The following is an 18889-nucleotide window of genomic DNA, read 5'->3' as shown; positions in this document are numbered from 1 at the left end:
TCTGCTTCGTCTACGCTCGTCTGCTTCGTCTGCCCGGCTGGCGCGTCGCGCCCAGAGCACACAAGCTCTGAACACTCCCTGCCAAGGGTCCTGGGGACCACGCAACTTCAAGCACCCCGGAGTCCGAGCCTTGAGGGAGGGGAGGTGGGGGGATCCGTCCGGCCGCCCCACCCTGGAGTCCCGTCTTTCCCGCATTTCCCCCGCTCCTTCGCCCGCTCTACCCGCGCCCTGCCAGGGCCGAACATTCCTGCTCACCCGGATCCTTGGACAGGGTCCCCGTACGGCGCGTAATCCCCGCTCGTGGATCGTGCGGGGCTTGTGGCAGGGGCGTGCGTGTACACGTGGACGGGTCGTGGTGGGCACGTGGTCGGTGCTGGGGCGAGGATATAAAAAGGGGAACGGAGACAAAGGAAGGCTCTCTCTTGCTGCCGACTTGGGGATCAACAAGTCACGGAGGCGAGCTCGGACGGCGGGGGACGCTGGCGCGGGGAGTGCGGGCACTACGTCGAGTGGCGGACTCGACGAACGGACCGGACAGCGACCCTGGACGACGTCCCCATGATGCGGTGTGGACGACCACCGCTGGGACTCGGAGAAGCTGCTGTGGCAGCGGACTCTTGCCCGGCCTCGCTGACGACCGTCCCCCGATCCCGAAACCCCCCAGGCAATAAGTGAGTGAATAAACCCTTTTGCCGAGAGCGAAGTATTGCTGCAGTGTGTCATATTCATCCTGAGACAGGGTTTGAAGGAATCGAAGCTAGAAGCCCGCAAACTATACTCTAACCCCCCCCCCCCCCCCCCCCCCTTCACCCCCTGCAATGTGTGGAACAATTGGCCTTGGTGGCCTTGGTGTGTATAAGAAAAGAACGGTATTATAGTTCAACTGTAACAACTGAAAAAAAGAAAAAAATTGGTGTGCAGTTGAGCTGGTGGAAGTTCACCATTCTGCTTTTTAATCCGAGAGTGGGGTAGAAGGAGGAAGCATTTTTTTTCTTTTGCTCCTGCCCGTCTCAGGTTAAAAGACACCATAAAAATGACTATTCAAAGAAATTTATTGACACACGCCACGAAATGTGGCTCTGCTAACACAATTAATATCCTGTCTTGTCCGAAAGTATATTATACAGCTACAAATTGTATTGCGGCAATTACGCTCAACTAATTTTCACTCTTCAGTCATATATTTTAAGTTTTAATGGTACATGTGTAAATAAATCTGTCTAAGTTGAAAACATAAAATCCACTGCAGCAGAACTGAATGCATCAAAAGGATAGAGGGAGCAGTACATGTTTTACGGCTTCTTATTTCCTGCGGATTCTTATTTTTACCCCCCCATATGCTCCTACAAAAATTTCCCAACCTTATGTTGTTTTTGACCGTTGAGAGGTGCAGTCTTTTTTGCCTTGTGTGGTCTTCAATAAAAATTAAAAAATGTTTTTACAGCAATTTTTTTGGATTGGCACAGCATGATTTGAAAACAACTGCAATAATTTATTTTTCAGCTTTTGGCGAGCAATTTTCTTGCAATATTTTGCCACCAAGGGAAGAGAGGCACAAGGGTGCATGCGCGTCAGGTCTCCTGCGAGAACGACGGTCGCTTCCCGCAATGCTTGGATAGAAAATGGTGTACCATCGCGATTCACACGTTTACCAGTGACCTCCGCACTTCCCCGTGCCCCGTTGTTCGGCAGCGCCATGAGTTACGTAGTGAATTTCTTGTGTGAACTGTGGGACATTTTGAAGATTTTGATGTTCCTTGCGGGACGCGGGACACGAGTCCTCAATACGGGGACAGTCCCGCGAGTCGCAGGACGGGTGGTCCCCCTAGACAAGACGTTTGCAAGTACGGCCTCTGGGCGCCGCCATCTTGCTTTTGGTTGCTGAGGCCGTGGATCCGCCTTAGCAATGCTTGACTATCAGACGATCCACCCACTAGCAGCAAAATGCCGGCGCCCAGAGCCAGGCAGGCGATTGGCGGCCACGCGCTTCGCACGTTGCTTCCCGCCAGTGACGTCATGTTTGGATGGCGAGGAAAGCTGAGAGAAAAGTTTCTGTTTCAGTACAGAACAAAATATCGCTTTCTTAAAAAAAATTAACTAGAGTGAATCTGGGGGAACGAGATAGCATTTCGGAATCTGGAACTCATCGGCATCCAGATTAAGGCAGACACGAAGCTCCAATGTTGGAGCTTCGTGTCTGTTATATGTTCTCTCTCCAGGGTTGCCATTCCTAGAAATTAGGTTAGTTACTTGAGCTGCAATATGTAATGAAGCTACACAAATACAGTGGTATTTGTGTAACTTTATTACTACTCTCAAACTTTCGCATCCTATCACGCTGCTAACGTCACATTCACATGGAGTAGAGTTTTCTGTGATGCAGTTTACTTGTGCGGGACAAGAAACAGCATTTCATTTCCTCAATCGGACCCTGTATCATACACGACATTAACCAGCATCAGGGTGTAAGAGGTGTTTTTTTTTTTTATTTATTGATTATATTCACATCTATATCTATCCCATTGATCAAATTGACGCCGCATGCCAGCAAAATATCGCTACCAATACATGAAAGTGTTAGCTAATGCCAAACTCTGTCCCCCATGGTAACACACCCTTAACATCCTTTTCACTGAGGACACTCAGAATCTCTGCGATGATATCTCGATTGAGTTTGACTACTCCCAAAACCTCTGGAGGACAGCGAAGGACTTCATTATAGGAGCGGAGAACTTGGACGAGGTCAAATATGATGTGGGGCTCCGAACAAACGGGATCTCTGTTGCCGCTGCCTTCGTCCGCAGAGCCCAACATTTGCAGTCTCTTCTTAGAGATGGTCTCGAGCATCCAGCAAAATTCAAAGATATTCCAGCCATGGTGTGCCTTCAGTATCGTCTGTGGAAAAAAACAACTGGTTGAAATCTTTCTCAATCAACTGGTAAATATTTCTTATGTAGTCTGGGTTTTTTTTTAGTGGCTTTTATCTCAACAATCATCGATAATAACTTGGCACTTTTGCACTAGGGTGGACCCTAAAGGGTATAGAGAACTTTGCTCGGGTAGACCCACAGCAAATACTTGGGATAAACACTGAACACGTCATACAAATGCCAAGACTCGAGCAACAAGCTTTCACACTGGAAGTCATGTCAATAAATGGCACTGGTGGCACTAATAGATGGCACTAACACAACAAATCACTGGCACTGCCAGGCCAAGGATCACAAGGCTCTGGGCCAAAATGGCTTCTGTCTGGGAATTAGGGGCCTTGAGAAGCCCCAAGAAGCCAAAGTAGAGCCAAACCTGACCTTTGGCAAGAGTCTGGGTATCTTGGCCCTAATTCGCTGAACAAGTGCCAGAGTTAGGCTTTACTTCCTGAATGTTTGGCTGTCATCTGGCATCTTTGGGCCAAAATCGCCACACAAGTGTGAGAGTTAGGCTTAATGCCTGGGTAGTTCAACTATCATCTGGCATCTTTGGGTCCAAACCACCAAAGAAATGCCGAAGTTAGGCTTCCCGATAATTGCGATGGCATTTGGCATCTCTGGATAACAAGTGCCAGGCTTCCTGCCTCAAATGTTTGGTGGTCATCTGGCGTTTTTGGTACCCAACTGCCAAGCAAGCGTGAGAATAGACTACTTCCATAAACTCCAGCATGCAACACTGCGCGCGTTGCACTCTAGGAACTAGTTGGCCAGGGAGGACAGTGGCATGCTTTCGGCTTCGATCAACACGTTGACAAGCGATTATCCACAGAGCGTATCTCATGTTTTCTGGTCCCTAGAGTGTCTTTTTGGGTCTCTAAACTAACCTAAATGGCCGGACCTCGAAGTTTTAGCCCAGGCCCGAGACGTATAGCTTGTTTTAACACACGATTGTTGTATTTTTGCACTCAAACCTTTCTGCTAGCGTTTCGAGGTATGTGAACGAGCCAGTGTTGGGAATCTTGATGCTACGAAGCTCGGGGATCTTGCTTATGTACGAGTCAACAAGCTGTAACAACCAATAGGTATGCATTCATCGAGCTCGCACCTTTACATTAGTGTTGTTGGTCAGGAAGTTTGTTTATTTTGTGCGTCCATAGACGAAATATAACTTTTTGCAATTACTGTTTTTCTTAATACGCCTGAGTATGGAAGGTAAAACTCGGAGGCGCCGTTGAAAAGCTCAAATCGAACACACTTCTTATCTCTTATCTGTACTGACCCACAACACTGCACGAAGCGAAGTCCCCACTCCCTTGCATTCCACTAATATTCAACACCGCATATGCGCATAAAGTTATCATGCAATCATATAGGCACCATTCGCACATACAAACCATTTTAAGAAAGCAAAAATTGAGCAATTGTATGAAGAATGTCGCACCGTTCGCCGGACGGGCGTGAACGTCCTCTATGCGGCGCGCCAAACGAACAAAATTATTCAAAGTGCATTTGACTGTTGCTAATGGCCCTAATATTGGTTATGTGTTTGCATTCTTTCTGACTGAGTATGCCGAGATAATTTCAGACACACCGTTCAGACACAGATCTTGGGCGACAGTAAAAGCTCGTCCAAAAAGATTTGGCGAGAAGTAGGGGACGCGTGTTAGAACCTCCGTCGTTGATAGCCGATCTCAGTGTTTGCAAAAACTTAATCTCCTATCAGCATAAAATTTGAGTGTGAGATATGTGATGACATGAGGAGGACATCATAGTAACTTTTGTGCAGTAGTGAGGTCAAATTTATGGCATTTCCTTGAAAGTTGATACTCCTGTGAGGACGCCGCTTACTTTTCGCCCAATGAAGTAACAAGAAGCGGAAGTTTGGCAAACAAAATATGTATAAGGCTCAAGGTGACCAAATTTCAGTTGTAGTTCACTGGTACTAGACGGGATTATTGAAATTGAGCTCAAAGATGCACTCGTGGGGTGGGGTGACTGAGCCACGTCTTACTACGTTTACATACGCACTCATAATATCCGGCATTTCGGGAACCAAGGAAAGTGCCCCGGTCTTCATTCCGTATCACTCGAGAATGAGTGTATTGTACATTCGTGAAAAGTCAGATAATCGAAAACGCAAGCAGCACATTCAGTCACGGCGTGATGGCATGAGATGAAGTTGCTCAATCGAAACCGAAACTGAGTGGCGAACCAGTTCCCACAGTGCACCGCATGGTACTTCGCCGCGATGGGGCGCTTCGATTTTGGCAGAAGTCTATTAATGAACAGAACTGACGAGCCCAGAGTTTCCCCTCTGGCGATCGGCACTCTTCCTTGGCGCCACGAGCAGACACGGACTGGGCGCCTGCGTGTGGCAGCTCTTGCACAATGCCCGAGCCCTAAAGAGTGCCGTCAAAACACTACCAGCCTGTGCACCATTAAAAAAAAAAAATTACGTGTGCGAAAGGTGCAGGTCGGCAGAATTGTTCTTTGTCGGGGTCATAGTCTGGTAGTCCAGCATTTTGCATTGTTTATTCTTTCATCAATAATCAACCTGCAGTGTCCGTATAAGGGATTATCGCAAAGAGCAAACAAACATTACAAATATTTTTTTGCATTTGTGGCACAAACAAAATCCCTAGGCAGAACATTCCATTCTCTAGCCTGAGCAAAAAAAACTGTTACCCAATTCTGTTTTGGTACAGAGCTTACGTACTTCGTGGATGTGATCATTACGTTATAAAATATAATTTGGTGGTAAAAGGTACGAAGAGCTATTGATGCCAGTGGTTTTATGATAGGTATTAATAAGACCTTTAATAGTAAATTTCGTTGTCAGAGTGCCAATGCATTCCACCCTAGGTCTTCTATCAGAGCAGCCTGAATTCCCGAACAAATGCCAGTTAGGCAATTAGGGCGGGTCCCGTTGGCACTGTTTCCTTTATGTCTGGGGATAGAGGACCGCTGATGTATTGGTAGGGTGCGAGAGGGCTGGGACATAATTAAATACAAACAGAGTTTAATTTTGCCCGCAACTTTTTATTTTATTTTATTTGGGGTTTGTGATTTCTCCACTCCAAAGGTTGGCGGAATGTTTTGCTGTAGGTGGACAAGACAACGGTCATTTCTGAGAAGTACAGGGTGTCACAAAAAAAAATTACAGTGGTTTTTTACTGCAAAAATAAACTAGGCATCGCCGAACGCTCATTCTCCGCCCAAAGGTAGCTCTAGAGGTCACATCAGATGCCGAAGCTTACGCCCGATCCGATACCTTATTCAAAAGTTATAAGTGATTTTCTGAAAAGTTCAATGGGAATTAAACTGGCGGCCGGGACTCTATGGCACCAGAAACCGAAAACAGGCAAAAATGGGCTCCATTTTCCCATTGAACCTTTCAGAAAATCACCTATAACTTTTCAATAAGGTGTCAGATCGGGCTGAAACTTTGGCATCTGGTTGCGACCTCTAGCGCCACCTTTAAGCGGAGAATGAGCGTTCAGCGATGCCTAGTTTATTTTTTGCGGTAAAAAAAGTGAAAGCCGTTTACCACTCCCTGTAACGCCGAATTGGAGCGCAGCTCTTGAGGAGGAGGAGGGAAGGGTACTGAGGGCCACGGTCTCTCGGGAGGGTCACGTGACATAGGGGAAAGGGTCACACGTGACCCCCCCCGAGGGCACGTGACCTTGTTGGGGTCACGTGACCTCGGGGAGGGGGGTCCACGTGGAGGGGGAGTCACGTGCCCCCCCCCCCCCCCCCCCCCCCCCGAGGTCACGTGACCTTGGGAGGGGGTCACGTGACACCCCATTATTCCGCTAGATTTAGCGGGGAAATTTTTCCGCTACATTTAGCGGGGAAATCATTCCACAAGATTTAGCGGGGAAATTTTTCCCCTAGATTTAGCGGGGAAATTTTTCCGCTAGATTTAGCGGGGAAATTTTTTCCGGTACATTTAGCGGGGAAATGTTTTCCGCTAGATTTAGCGGGGAAATTTTTCCGCTAGATTTAGTGGGGAAATTTTTTCCGCTAGATTTAGCGGGAAAATTTTTCCACTAGATTTAGCGGGGAAATCTTTCCGCTAGATTTAGCGGGGAAATATTTTCCGCTAGATTTAGCGGGGAAATTTTTCCGCTAGATTTAGCGGAGAAAGTTTTCCCCTAGATTCAGCAAGGAAATTTTTCCGCTAGATTCAGCGGGGAAATATTTTCCGCTAGATTTAGCGGGGAAATTTTTCCGCTAGATTTAACGGAGAAATTTTTCCCCTAGATTTAGCGGGAAAATTTTTCCGCTAGATTTAGCGGGGAAATTTTTCCCCTAGATATAGCGGGGAAATTTTTCCCCTAGATTTAGCAAGGAAATTTTTCCGCTAGATTCAGCGGGGAAATATTTTCCGCTAGATTTAGCGGGGAAATTTTTCCGCTAGATTTAGCGGAGAAATTTTTTCCCTAGATTTAGCGGGGAAATTTTTCCGCCAGATTTAGCGGGGAAATTTTCTCGCTAGATTTAGTGGGGAAATTTACCCATAATGCACCGCGCGGTTACGCCGACGGCGACGCCACTCAAGCAGGGAACGGGCACCTAAGAGCTGCGCTCTAAAATACAACCTGTAAATTCTTTTTGTGACACCCTTTAGAATGCACCGAAATGTTGTGCTCGCGCGTAGGCACACACATCAATGTCCGGTTGGAGTTACACACACTCTCTAATGGACGTGCCGTGAGACTGATTCGACGTTCACGCAACTGCTATCAAGCGAACGCTGCGCAGGTCTCCTCAACACATGCCATTATTAGGTGACGTGTTGCAGAAGCAAGCGTAGCTCTGCATATGTCTTGCATTGTTACTGATCACTGTCAAAGCCTGGCGATAAAAGAAGAAAAAGCGGCCGTGGCTTTGTAGTACCATGCCTGCTTCACTCAGAACTGAAATCAAAACCTGGCAGCTAGCAGTGACGTTTTCTTTTCCTTTTCTAGTATTTTTTTTGTTGACATTTGGCAAATTAACGAGGGTGATGACATCTAATCATAATGTTTCAAGCGTTTTTTTTTTCTGGGGGGGGGGGGGGGGGGGGGGGGAGCCTGTGAAAGAATATTTTTGTGGGATATACCAGAGAAAAGCAAAACTTCGGCATGCCTCTGGGTCTTTGCCATTTTAGCGCATATTTGGCGCTCCATTACTAACCAGAGAAAAGCCAAACTGTGGCATGCCCCCGAAATAGGATTTGCTTTGGTAGTTATGGCTCAAATATGTCCCATACTTTGGCACTCCTGTGGCGGGCCAGAGAAAAACCAAATTGTGGCATTCCCTTGGATTGCCCTACTACGGCTATAGTTAGGCAAAATACTTTGGCACTGAAAAGTGCCATGGAGCAAAAGCTAATTAGGTCCATGTTTGGAGCACTTTTGCCAAGTTATAGGCATTTCTCTGATGTACAACCTGGGAGACTAACCATCCAAACGGAGGTGTTTATTGCACGGCAGGCTTTTGTTGAGGAAGCCATTTCTTACTTTGGTATCCCTCTAATAGTTGTGTTTCCTGCAGACAAGTTGGCTGGTCAATATTCCCCCTAGTGAAGTATTTGGGGTGGCATTCAAAATGCCGAAAATCAAAATGCTGCATTATCGGAATGCCGAAATTTAAAACACCGAAAATTCAAAAAGCCGAAAGTACAAAAAGCCAAAAATTCAAAAAGCCGAAAAGTCAAAACATTGAAACATCAAAATGCTGGCATCACCAAGTTATAGTGGAAGATAAAGTTTCTTGGCAAGATAAAGTTTCTTGGCAATGTGATCAAAGTTAAGGGAGAGGTTCCGCCGGCCAATGTGCACGCGCTTTCGCCTCTTTTTTCTTAAATAGCCAACAAAGGTTGTCCCCGAGTATAGCTTCCCTTCGCATGGTTCGAGCCTTCGAAAAATGAAAAATATATTTCTGCACATCTCGTTGCATAGCAGAGCGATTCCTTGTTTATTGCATTTCAGACAGGTAAGTTGTGTGCAATTCCTCGCTTAGAACGTCGACATTGTCCCGGTTGCCCAGAGCAGCTGGCAAACGATTTTCGTGTAACTTTTGCTTCTTGCTTTGTGAGCGGCGAGATTGGTCTCGGATCGCTCCGTCGATGTTGTCTTTGAATCTAGCTTGCTCCCTTTTCATGGTGGTGATCAGTTGGAAGACGCTTACATGGTGTCCGCCAACCATAACCTCCCATCGTCGGTGCCATGCCTCAACGGCGTTGTTGCCCTTGGAAATCCGTTTTGAGCATCAGTTTAATCTGCTGATAGTGGTGTGTGATGTTATAGGTTCAGGTCAAACCGCCGAAGGAGGTCAGTCACACCGTGAGGTTTGATCAATATATATATATATATATATTAAAAAAAAATTAACAAAAAATAAGAAACGTTCTAGCTATACACAAATATACAGGTCAGAAATTGTCTCACTTTCAGTCCGTCCTTGTGTGGCTGAAGGTCTTGATGCTGTCTTGTTTTCAGCAGCGCTTGGTTGTTGGTGAGTGTTGTTCCTTGTTGATGGTCTGGGATGCTCTGCTCCGGGACACCGCCGAAGTCGTTCCCAGTGATGTTCCTTGGGTGTTCCTTGAGGCTGGTCTGGGATGTTCTGCTCCGGGACACCGCCGAAGTCGTTCCCAGTGATGTTCCTTGGGTGTTCCTTGAGGCTGATCTGGGATGTTCTGCTCCGGGACACCGCCGAAGTCGATAATCTTTCCCACCAGCGGCTACTTCGGATTGCTGCCGAATGCCTCGTTCATGCCGGATGTTGCCGCTTTGGTTGCACACCGCCAAGCTGATGTTTCACCCGACAGTAGCACCCTCGGGACGTTGCCGGGTGTGCTTCCACCTGGTCGGGTTACCGCCGAACAAGAACCCTCCTTCTTTCTTCTTTTTGCCCCCTTCTCCTCCGGCCTGCTTCCTCGACGTTTTCCTCTTCTGCTCCATTTTTTTCTGTTGTAGCACGACATCCCTAGACTCCCTAGACTATGAGAAGGTTAAGATCACCTTGCTCCAACGATTCAGACTAACTGCAGACGGTTTTAGAGAAAAGTTCAGACGAAGCAAGCCGGAGGAGGCAGAAACTGGACGACAATCCTGTACCAGATTCAGTAATTATTTTGATAGGTGGCTCGAAATGGCGCAGACAGAGAAGACGTTTGAGGCAGTGAGGGACAGGGTGATTGCCGAACAGTTCATTAGTTGCTGTCACCCTAAGCTGGCCATTTTTCTAAAAGAATGTAACGTGAACGCAGCGCAAGAAATGGCAGAGCTAGCTGACCAGTACCTGGAAGCCCAGGGAAAATGCAATCTGGGTGCTATGAAAGATGGGGGTTGTACAACAGTGAGACCAGACGGCAAGAACAGTAAGGGTACTGGACAAACGGGAGGAACCCGAAGACCATTGCCTAGATGCTTTCTGTGCAGTAAGGTTGGGCATAAGGCAACTGACTGCAGAAATGGATATAGGCAAAATCAGGCAGGAGTACGATGCTGGGAGTGCGGCAAAATGGGACACAAAGCTGGGCAGTGCGCCAATCACTCACAGAACAAAGCAGCGTGTGTCCTGGATAAAAAACAGAAGGAATTAAAGAGGGACAACAAAGAACAGCAGGGAGCGATAACAAATACAAGATTTGAACATGTTACTGACGCTGACTTAGTACACAATATCGACATAATGATGCCGGTGGTCGAAGGGAGGTTACATGATATTAAGATATCAGTGCTGAGGGATAGTGGAACCAACACAGTACTGGTAAGAAAAAGGCTGGTACGAAGTGAGGAGTTCACAGGGACGTCCACTGGGGTTATCCTGCTTGACGGCACCATGAGGGTTATGCCTGAAGCGATAATCAACATAGATACACCTTATTACACGGGGGAAGCACGTGCCAAATGCGTAGAAGAACCGCTGTATGACCTCATACTGGGTAACATCCCAGGGGCTAGAAAAGTGGACTGCCCGGATTCAGGGTGGGGCACAAGTACGAAGAAAATGCGTCACCAGGGAGATGAAGTGTTTGGCGAAACGCCGTCTAATTCATTGAACAGCGTTACATCACATGCTGAGAACGAACGACTACTGCAAGAAATCGGGGAAAAGGAGGCGTTAAATGCAGAGCAGATTCATAACGAGGTGTCATTTGCAGCAGGAGCAAAAAGAACGGGCAAAAGTGAAGAGAAACAATTGCCCCAGCTCAAGGCGCCGGTTATAGTGCTGCTAGAAGTCACAGCTCTTCAATTAACGGGGCAGCAAAAGTCGGATGAGAGTCTGCAGAGGTGTTTTAGAAGTCTGAATAAAGGAGTGCGGAAATGGAGATGTGACGTAACAACGGAATACGTCGTGAAGGATGATTTGTTGTTCCGTCGAGTCGAATTCAGTGACGGGGACGTGAGACACCAACTCATTGTACCAACGGTATTTAGAAAGACTGTAATGGAATTGGCTCACGATGGAATAATGTCGGGCCATCAGGGGGTAAAGAGCACGGTCGCTAGGGTAGCGGAAGAATTCTTTTGGCCTGGTATGCAAGGCGACGTGAAACGTTACATACGGTCTTGTGATGTGTGCCAACGCACTATACCAAAAGGCACCGTGAAAAAAGCCCCAATGATGAGTATGCCCATAATTGAAGAACCCTTCCATCGGGTAGCGATAGATATCATTGGACCAATAACCCCGAAGTCCAGCAAGGGAAACCGATATATCTTGACAATGGTTGATGTAGCCACGAGGTACCCGGACGCTGTGGCATTGAAAACCATTGATACCCCGCAGGTGGCAGAAGCCCTAGTCGAGATGTTCTCCCGGTACGGAGTACCTAAGGAGATTCTGAGTGATCGAGGGACGAACTTCACTTCCAATCTTATGAAAGAAATAGGACGGCTATTATCCTTTCGGCAGTTGTTAACTACGCCATATTACCCAATGTGTAATGGGCTCGTAGAGAGATTTAATGGTACCATCAAGCAAATGATGAAGAGAATGAGCCAAGAACGACCCACGGACTGGGATAGGTATATCCCGGCACTCCTCTTTGCCTATAGAGGAGTACCACGAGCGTCGCTAAGATTCGCACCATTTGAGATGTTGTACGGGCGAAATGTGAGAGGTCCTTTGACCATCCTTAAGGAGCTGTGGTCCAATAAAAGCTTAAACCAGGAGTTAAAAACATCATACGGATACGTGATCGAACTCAAGGACAAACTGAAGAAAACATGTGAAGTGGCGCATGAGATCATGGCAGAGGCGCAAACAAAACAGAAAAGGTTCTACGACCGGAAGAGCCAGGCTCGAAGGTTCGAGCCAGGCGACAGAGTGCTCATACTGCTACCGAGTGACCACAACAAACTAACCATGCAGTGGAAGGGACCGTACGAAGTTGCGAGGCGAAAAGGCGATTTAAACTACAAACTGCTGGTTGGCGACAAAAGAAAAACGTTTCACATAAACACGTTACAAAAATATGTAGATCGCGAAACTAAGAATGAAAGTTGTGGGGTGATGGTGGTCCAGGATGAGGTTGAAGACTTAGGGGAGATCACGACGCCCAGTCTAAAAAGGCAACAGGGTGCGCAGGATGTGGTCATCAATCCTAAATTAAGCCAAAAGCAAAAGAAAGATCTTGCTGACGCGATCGGGGAGTTTGAAGATATATTCTCTGACGTACCGGGCAGAACAAATGCATTGCAATGCAAACTTCGATTGATGACAGAAGAGCCGGTGTTTGTAAGGCAGTATCCGTTGCCTTTTGCCATCCAGGATGAGGTGGAAGAAGAAGTGGAAGAGATGCTAAGATTAGGCATCATCGAACGATCCACGTCCGCCTACAACGCACCCATAATAATGGTAAAAAAGCCTGATGGCTCTAATAGGATTTGTGTTGACTTTCGGCGATTGAACGCGGTCTTAGTAGCTGACGCTGAACCTATACCAAGGTCGGACGTAGTGTTTGCAAGAGTCGGGCAAAAAAAATATTTTTCTAAATTGGATCTAGCAAAGGGGTATTGGCAGATACCGATGGAAGAATCAGCCAAAGAAAAGACTGCCTTCTCTACAAGAACGGGCCTTTACCAATTCCGGTTTATGCCTTTCGGACTGAAGACGGCTGCTGCAGTGTTTACCAAGTTGATGAGGTCCGTCCTGGAGGGGGTGCCCAATGTACATCATTACATTGACGACATTTTGGTGGCCACTGACTCGTGAGAAGACCACTGCCAAACATTACGGCAAATTTTTTAATGTCTCAAGAGGAATCATCTCACGGTTAAGCCAAACAAATGTGAGGTTGGGTTTGACGCGATAACATTTTTAGGTCACAAGCTTGGTATGGGCCAAATCGCACCGAAGAGGGAAATAATAGAAAAGATTCAACAAGCATCGGCGCCAAAGACAAAAAAACAGGTGCGAGCCTTTCTAGGTCTTACAGGGTATTATAGAGAGTTTATACCCCGTTATGCAGAGATAGCAGCCCCATTTACTAACCTCACAAGGAAGGGACAAAGTAACACAGTAGAATGGTGCTCTGAACATGACACAAGCTTCAAAGAGCTTAAAAGAAGGCTGGCAGAACCACCCATTTTGTTAGCGCCCGATGTGTCTAAGCAATTTGTCCTGCGTACGAATGCATCAGACGAAGCTTTGGGAGCAGTGCTGTTGCAAGAGCACGAGGGCATGCTGCACCCAGTGTTATATGGCAGTAGAAAACTTAGCGCAAGCGAAAAGAACTTTGCGGCTATAGAACGTGAATGCCTCGCACTCGTGTGGGCAATTGGTAAATATGCTATTTACCTGTACGGAAAGGAATTCGAAGTTGAGACGGACCATCAACCGCTAGAATATTTGAATAAGACGAAACTCAACAACGCGAGGGTAATGCGGTGGAGTTTATCTCTGCAAGAGTTTACATTTAGGATTAAGTATATAAAAGGCAAAGACAATATCGGGGCGGACTACTTGAGCAGAGTTTGATCGACAAAAAGGGGTAGGGTGGAAATTTTTTTTTTGTAGATATGATAATATTTATACGCATGATGGAAGTATACCGTGATACAGTAACGGATAGAAGTGCTTTAGCGGCGGCAGTGAAATGCAGCTGATGTGCTGGTGTACCTGAAATTGCGAACTGGGTGCGGGCCAGATATAAAACGTTCAGGGTGTGAAAGTGATGCGCAAACTGGTAAATCAACACAGGGACGTAAACAAAAAAAAAAGGGGAAGGATGCATCAACGCGGTGTAGAAATTTAGTATGACTAAATTCTGGAGGAGGGGGTAAATGTCGTGCTACAACAGAAAAAAATGGAGCAGAAGAGGAAAACGTCGAGGAAGCAGGCCGGAGGAGAAGGGGGCGAAAAGAAGAAAGAAGGAGGGTTCTTGTTTGGCGGTAACCCGACCAGGTGGAAGCACACCCGGCAACGTCCCGAGGGTGCTACTGTCGGGTGAAACATCAGCTTGGCGGTGTGCAACCAAAGCGGCAACATCCGGCATGAACGAGGCATTCGGCAGCAATCCGAAGTAGCCGCTGGTGGGAAAGATTATCGACTTCGGCGGTGTCCCGGAGCAGAACATCCCAGATCAGCCTCAAGGAACACCCAAGGAACATCACTGGGAACGACTTCGGCGGTGTCCCGGAGCAGAACATCCCAGACCAGCCTCAAGGAACACCCAAGGAACATCACTGGGAACGACTTCGGCGGTGTCCCGGAGCAGAGCATCCCAGACCATCAACAAGGAACAACACTCACCAACAACCAAGCGCTGCTGAAAACAAGACAGCATCAAGACCTTCAGCCAGACAAGGACGGACTGAAAGTGAGACAATTTCTGACCTGTATATTTGTGTATAGCTAGAACGTTTCTTATTTTTTGTTAATTTTTTTGAATATATATATATCTTGATCAAACCTCACGGTATGACTGAATTCCTCCTTCGGCAGTTTGACTTGAACATATAACATCACATGGTGCCTTTGCAGAACGAGTTAAATAGGCTCGCGTCAGTGGAAAGTGATCTGGCGGAAAAGGAACAGGTCATAGTCACAAAGCACGTCATTTCTTTTTCACATGGTTTTCGGCGTTATGTCTTTTCAGCATTTTGATTATTCAACATTTTCATTTTTCGACATTTCAATTTTTCGGCATTTCAATTTTTTGGCGTATTGACGTTCGGCCTTTCATAACTCGGCCTCTTGATTTTCGACGTTTTGATAGGGACCCAAGTATTTGCCCACCGTTCCACCAGTGACCAAAAAAATCTCCCAACCCTCAGTATGCAGGAGAATTTCCTAACAGTTGGTAAGAAGTGCTACAGAGCTAGGTCACTCCAGATGTTTTCAAACAATAGTGAAAACGACGTTAGAACACTTTCTTTTGCTACAGCATTCTTTTGCCGCTTCATTGACGTTTTTGCTTTCTATGACTTAGTTCTGCTAATGTTTATGTTTCGCCTGCTAACTGCTATACGATATTCGATGGTCACGTCAAAAGACTTTGTGTCTTCTTTTTCCGAGACCTTCCAGGCACACGTACCTCTGAGTTATTATTATTATTATTATTATATTATTTGTGCAGATTCCCGGCACACCCTTAACACATTACATACTATTTTTCCTTAAAACATACCATAAAACTTTATTTAACGTAATCAAATTACAAGAAAACTAAAGAAAACATTCACAGAGGCTGTATATTAATTACTGGCCATCTGATGCGTTTATTCAGTAGTTCCTCACTGGCATTGATGAAAACATTTAGGAAGGGGGAGGGCAGGAAACGACATTTGGAGGTGAAATTAATGTTTCCCCTCATTTTCTTTCAAATTGCTGATTTTAAATAAAGTTTTGGAGTCATCCAAGAAGTGCTAGGACTATAATTGGAAATGGTAAATCACTTGTCACTTTCAAATAAAAGTTTCTGTATTTCTTCGTCAGCTTGTGTAGACCTCCGCATTGAGGTCATGTCGCCTTTCTCTCTCTGTGAAAATTTAAAATAAACAATAAAATAGTTTAAAGGAGGAGAATGAGCGATTGTGGTAAGCAGCCATCTGCTGGAGAGTGCAGAAAACAAGCTACGGAACTGAAACAAAAGCCAGACTCATGGTCAGGCTTTCAGGTCTGTAGGACAGCCTGAGTGACACTCGTGATTAGGAGCCACGGGGTAGATCATGACGAATGTCGAGCAATTAGAAGCAGATCTTTCCAGTGGCCCAACACACCACATACCAGACGTTCCAGCTAAGACTCAAAAAAATCCCTAAAAATAGGCCGGGTGAGAAAAATATCATTTCTGAAGGGAACGATGCCAGCTGTACTGGACATCAGGGATTGCAAAAAAAAAACATACTAATTAGTTGAATAATCAACAAAAATATACTAATTATCTTCTTAATTCAAGAAAATAGAAAGGTGGTTAAAATTATAAACTTTCTGAACATCATTAAAAAACCCTAAGTCAACTCATTTTATAAATATATAAGGCACACACAGCATTGTATGACTTTCCAAAAAAAACAGTTTCAATGTGTTTGTAGGTTATGGTTTGTGCCAGCAGTCCTGCCCTTTTGTCCCAGTAGCTGTGGCAGTAGCTGCGTGCAGCGGCGTAGACTTTTCATTTTGCCGGGGGGGGGCAGGCTAAGTTCTCCCCAAGGGCGGGGGGGGGGGAGGGTGCTGCGCGTTACCTTCTCGCCACAACTGGAGATCGAAGCTAACGAAAGCATGCTGGCATTCCATTTCCCATGTATTTTGTCAATAAAGGCAACGTGGGCGTTATTTTGTTTACCTGCCACTACTATAGAAGCTCGTTACATGGCACGTAAACAGTGTCTCGGTAAGGATCATGGCCCCTCTGCCCCCCCCCCCCCCCCCCCCCCCCCCTCACCAGGGGGGGCACGAGCCCCGATGCCCCCCCGTAGTCTACGCCTATGGCTGTGTGCCTTGGTCACAAGGAGGCTGAGCTGCCGGTGCACAGATACGCAAAACGAAACCTAGAAATGCGTCCAAATTGAATGTTTTATTGAAACGCTAAAATGCCCCTATGTGTCTTATATTTTTATAAAATTAGTTGATTTCAATGGTGCCAAGGAAGTTTCTAATGGGACTCATAAGTTTGTTTTTGCTGATTAAAAAGATAATTAGTACATTCTAGTTAATTATTTAGCTAATTTGTGTGTTTTTTGCAATCTCTGAATCTCCCCTGAAAATGTCTCCTGAAACAATAAATAATAAAAAAAAGTAAGAAAAAAAAAACATACTACAAAAAAAGTTGGGGAATTTTTCTAAAATATTGCTTAGTGGATCAAAGCAAGTATCGCAACAAACTGATATGGTTCTACCAATTCTTTAGTATGTGCAGGTACAGGTAACACTCGTTTCCAGGCTTTGATAGCTGTGTATGTACACTATTACTTGAATAGTGTTTTTCTTTGTTTTGTTTCTTTTGTTGAACACCCAAACGTGTTCTTGTCATTTATTTTCTGCTGTGTCCCATGCACAAGCCTCCTTGGTTCATGTGGGAATTAAATGGTACAAAAAAAACATCATAAAATGTATTGTATTATATCGTATTGGCATGGCTAGTAGATTGTTCCAAAAGAGTTTACTTTTTCTTCAACCACCCTACTTTTAGCATGTTAGCTGAAAGACCCGGTACATACCTGTCAAGTTTAGACAAACCAAATCCGGCAGAATTTCTAAGCAATGGGTAGCGGTTTTCTAAAAAAGAAATACTGACAACAAATTTACACGAAGACAACTTCATTGCATTTATATTGCACTGCTCATGCTAGCGATATAAAGCTAACCTCGCTATCATCGCAGCCGCCTGTTGCGACGGCAAAAGCTCCTCGTTTAACTGCGGGAAGATGGGGGGGAGTAATTTGCATTTTCAGGTAAGTTTTTCTTTGTCAACCGTACAACTGTACAAACAGGTCGAAATTCCAGAGTCTCCCCGGGGGGTCCTGGCAGGTATGCCGGTATAGCGGAAAAGGCCAAGTACAGGCAGGTACAGGATCTCTCCCAGTTATTCAATGTTGGGGCACAGAATGGGAACTTGCCTGACACTGTCCGTGCCACCCCTCGGAGTCCCGGAGCTCGCAGATCTCCTTCTCAACGTCGTCCAGGGCTTTGAGGAGACTTTTCCAGACGACGTCAATGTTGCATCCGTTGAACCAGTTATGATTGATTGAGATGGTGTCCTCCTGAGCAAAAATTGAAGCGAGCTTGCCTTTTAAAGCGCCGGTTTAGCCTCGGAGGCCGAGTTTCCCGGAAGAATGTCGGCCTTCATTCTGAGGTCGTACCGAAGGCTCTTCGGGCTCCTTCTAACAGCTTCTGCTATCTCCATGCATTTGTGCCTGTAGCAGAAGTGTGCTTCCCACATGTTCCAAGTACAGTTAAACCTCAATGTTAAGAATCTTGATTTTACGAATTTCCCGATTTAACGAACAAATTCGGATTACCTGCGCAGCCTATACGCGAGTCTCCCTTCGTCGATTTTACAAAGTTCCCGATTTAACAAAATAATTAGCGAATCCTGGTGATTTCGTTAAATCGAGGTTCAACTGTATTTCTAAAATTTACTTAGTGGTTTTTGGACGATGCTCAGCAGGTTTCTAATTAGAACCATGTTTATTTTCCCTAATTAAAATGTTTTATCGACAAAGTTTAGTTAATTATTTTACTTGTTAAGATTAGCCCCCTATATTATGTTCAGAATGCATGAATGCATCATTCAGGCTTTGTTTAGAAAACTCTGCAAAAGGGTCATTCCATGTCAAATGCTCCAGATGTTGCGCTCGACCACCTCCCATTTCTAAAAAATGATTTATGGCCTTTTGTTGCAATGTACGTAGCCCTGCCCTAAAATATTTTTGACGAAAATCTTTTTTTGATGACTTGAGCACTGTTTTAACTTTTAAAAACAGCGTGAAACAGGGATCACTCAATAATTGATGAAAAATTGGCTT

The 18889-nt window shown here is 45.6% G+C and overlaps 1 protein-coding gene across 1 annotated transcript in view; it reads right to left on the bottom strand.

Moving 5' to 3' along the window:
• Positions 1-2458: 2458 nt before the first annotated feature.
• LOC115318361 (2-oxoglutarate and iron-dependent oxygenase JMJD4) overlaps positions 2459-18889 on the bottom strand; it is a 42039-nt gene continuing 25608 nt past the window's right edge. The window contains exons 5-6 of the mRNA XM_029978065.4: positions 17981-18124; positions 2459-2895 (exon numbers count right to left, since the gene is read on the bottom strand). Coding sequence (XP_029833925.2) covers positions 2578-2895; positions 17981-18124 — 462 coding nt within the window. The 3' untranslated portion in view covers positions 2459-2577. The remainder of the gene's footprint in view (positions 2896-17980; positions 18125-18889) is intronic.

The sequence above is a fragment of the Ixodes scapularis genome, unplaced genomic scaffold (genome assembly GCF_016920785.2).
Source record: "Ixodes scapularis isolate PalLabHiFi unplaced genomic scaffold, ASM1692078v2 PGA_scaffold13__105_contigs__length_92229423, whole genome shotgun sequence".
Taxonomy (NCBI): domain Eukaryota; kingdom Metazoa; phylum Arthropoda; class Arachnida; order Ixodida; family Ixodidae; genus Ixodes; species Ixodes scapularis.
Note: the sequence above shows the minus strand (reverse complement) of the source record. Positions and strands in the feature narration are given on the sequence as shown.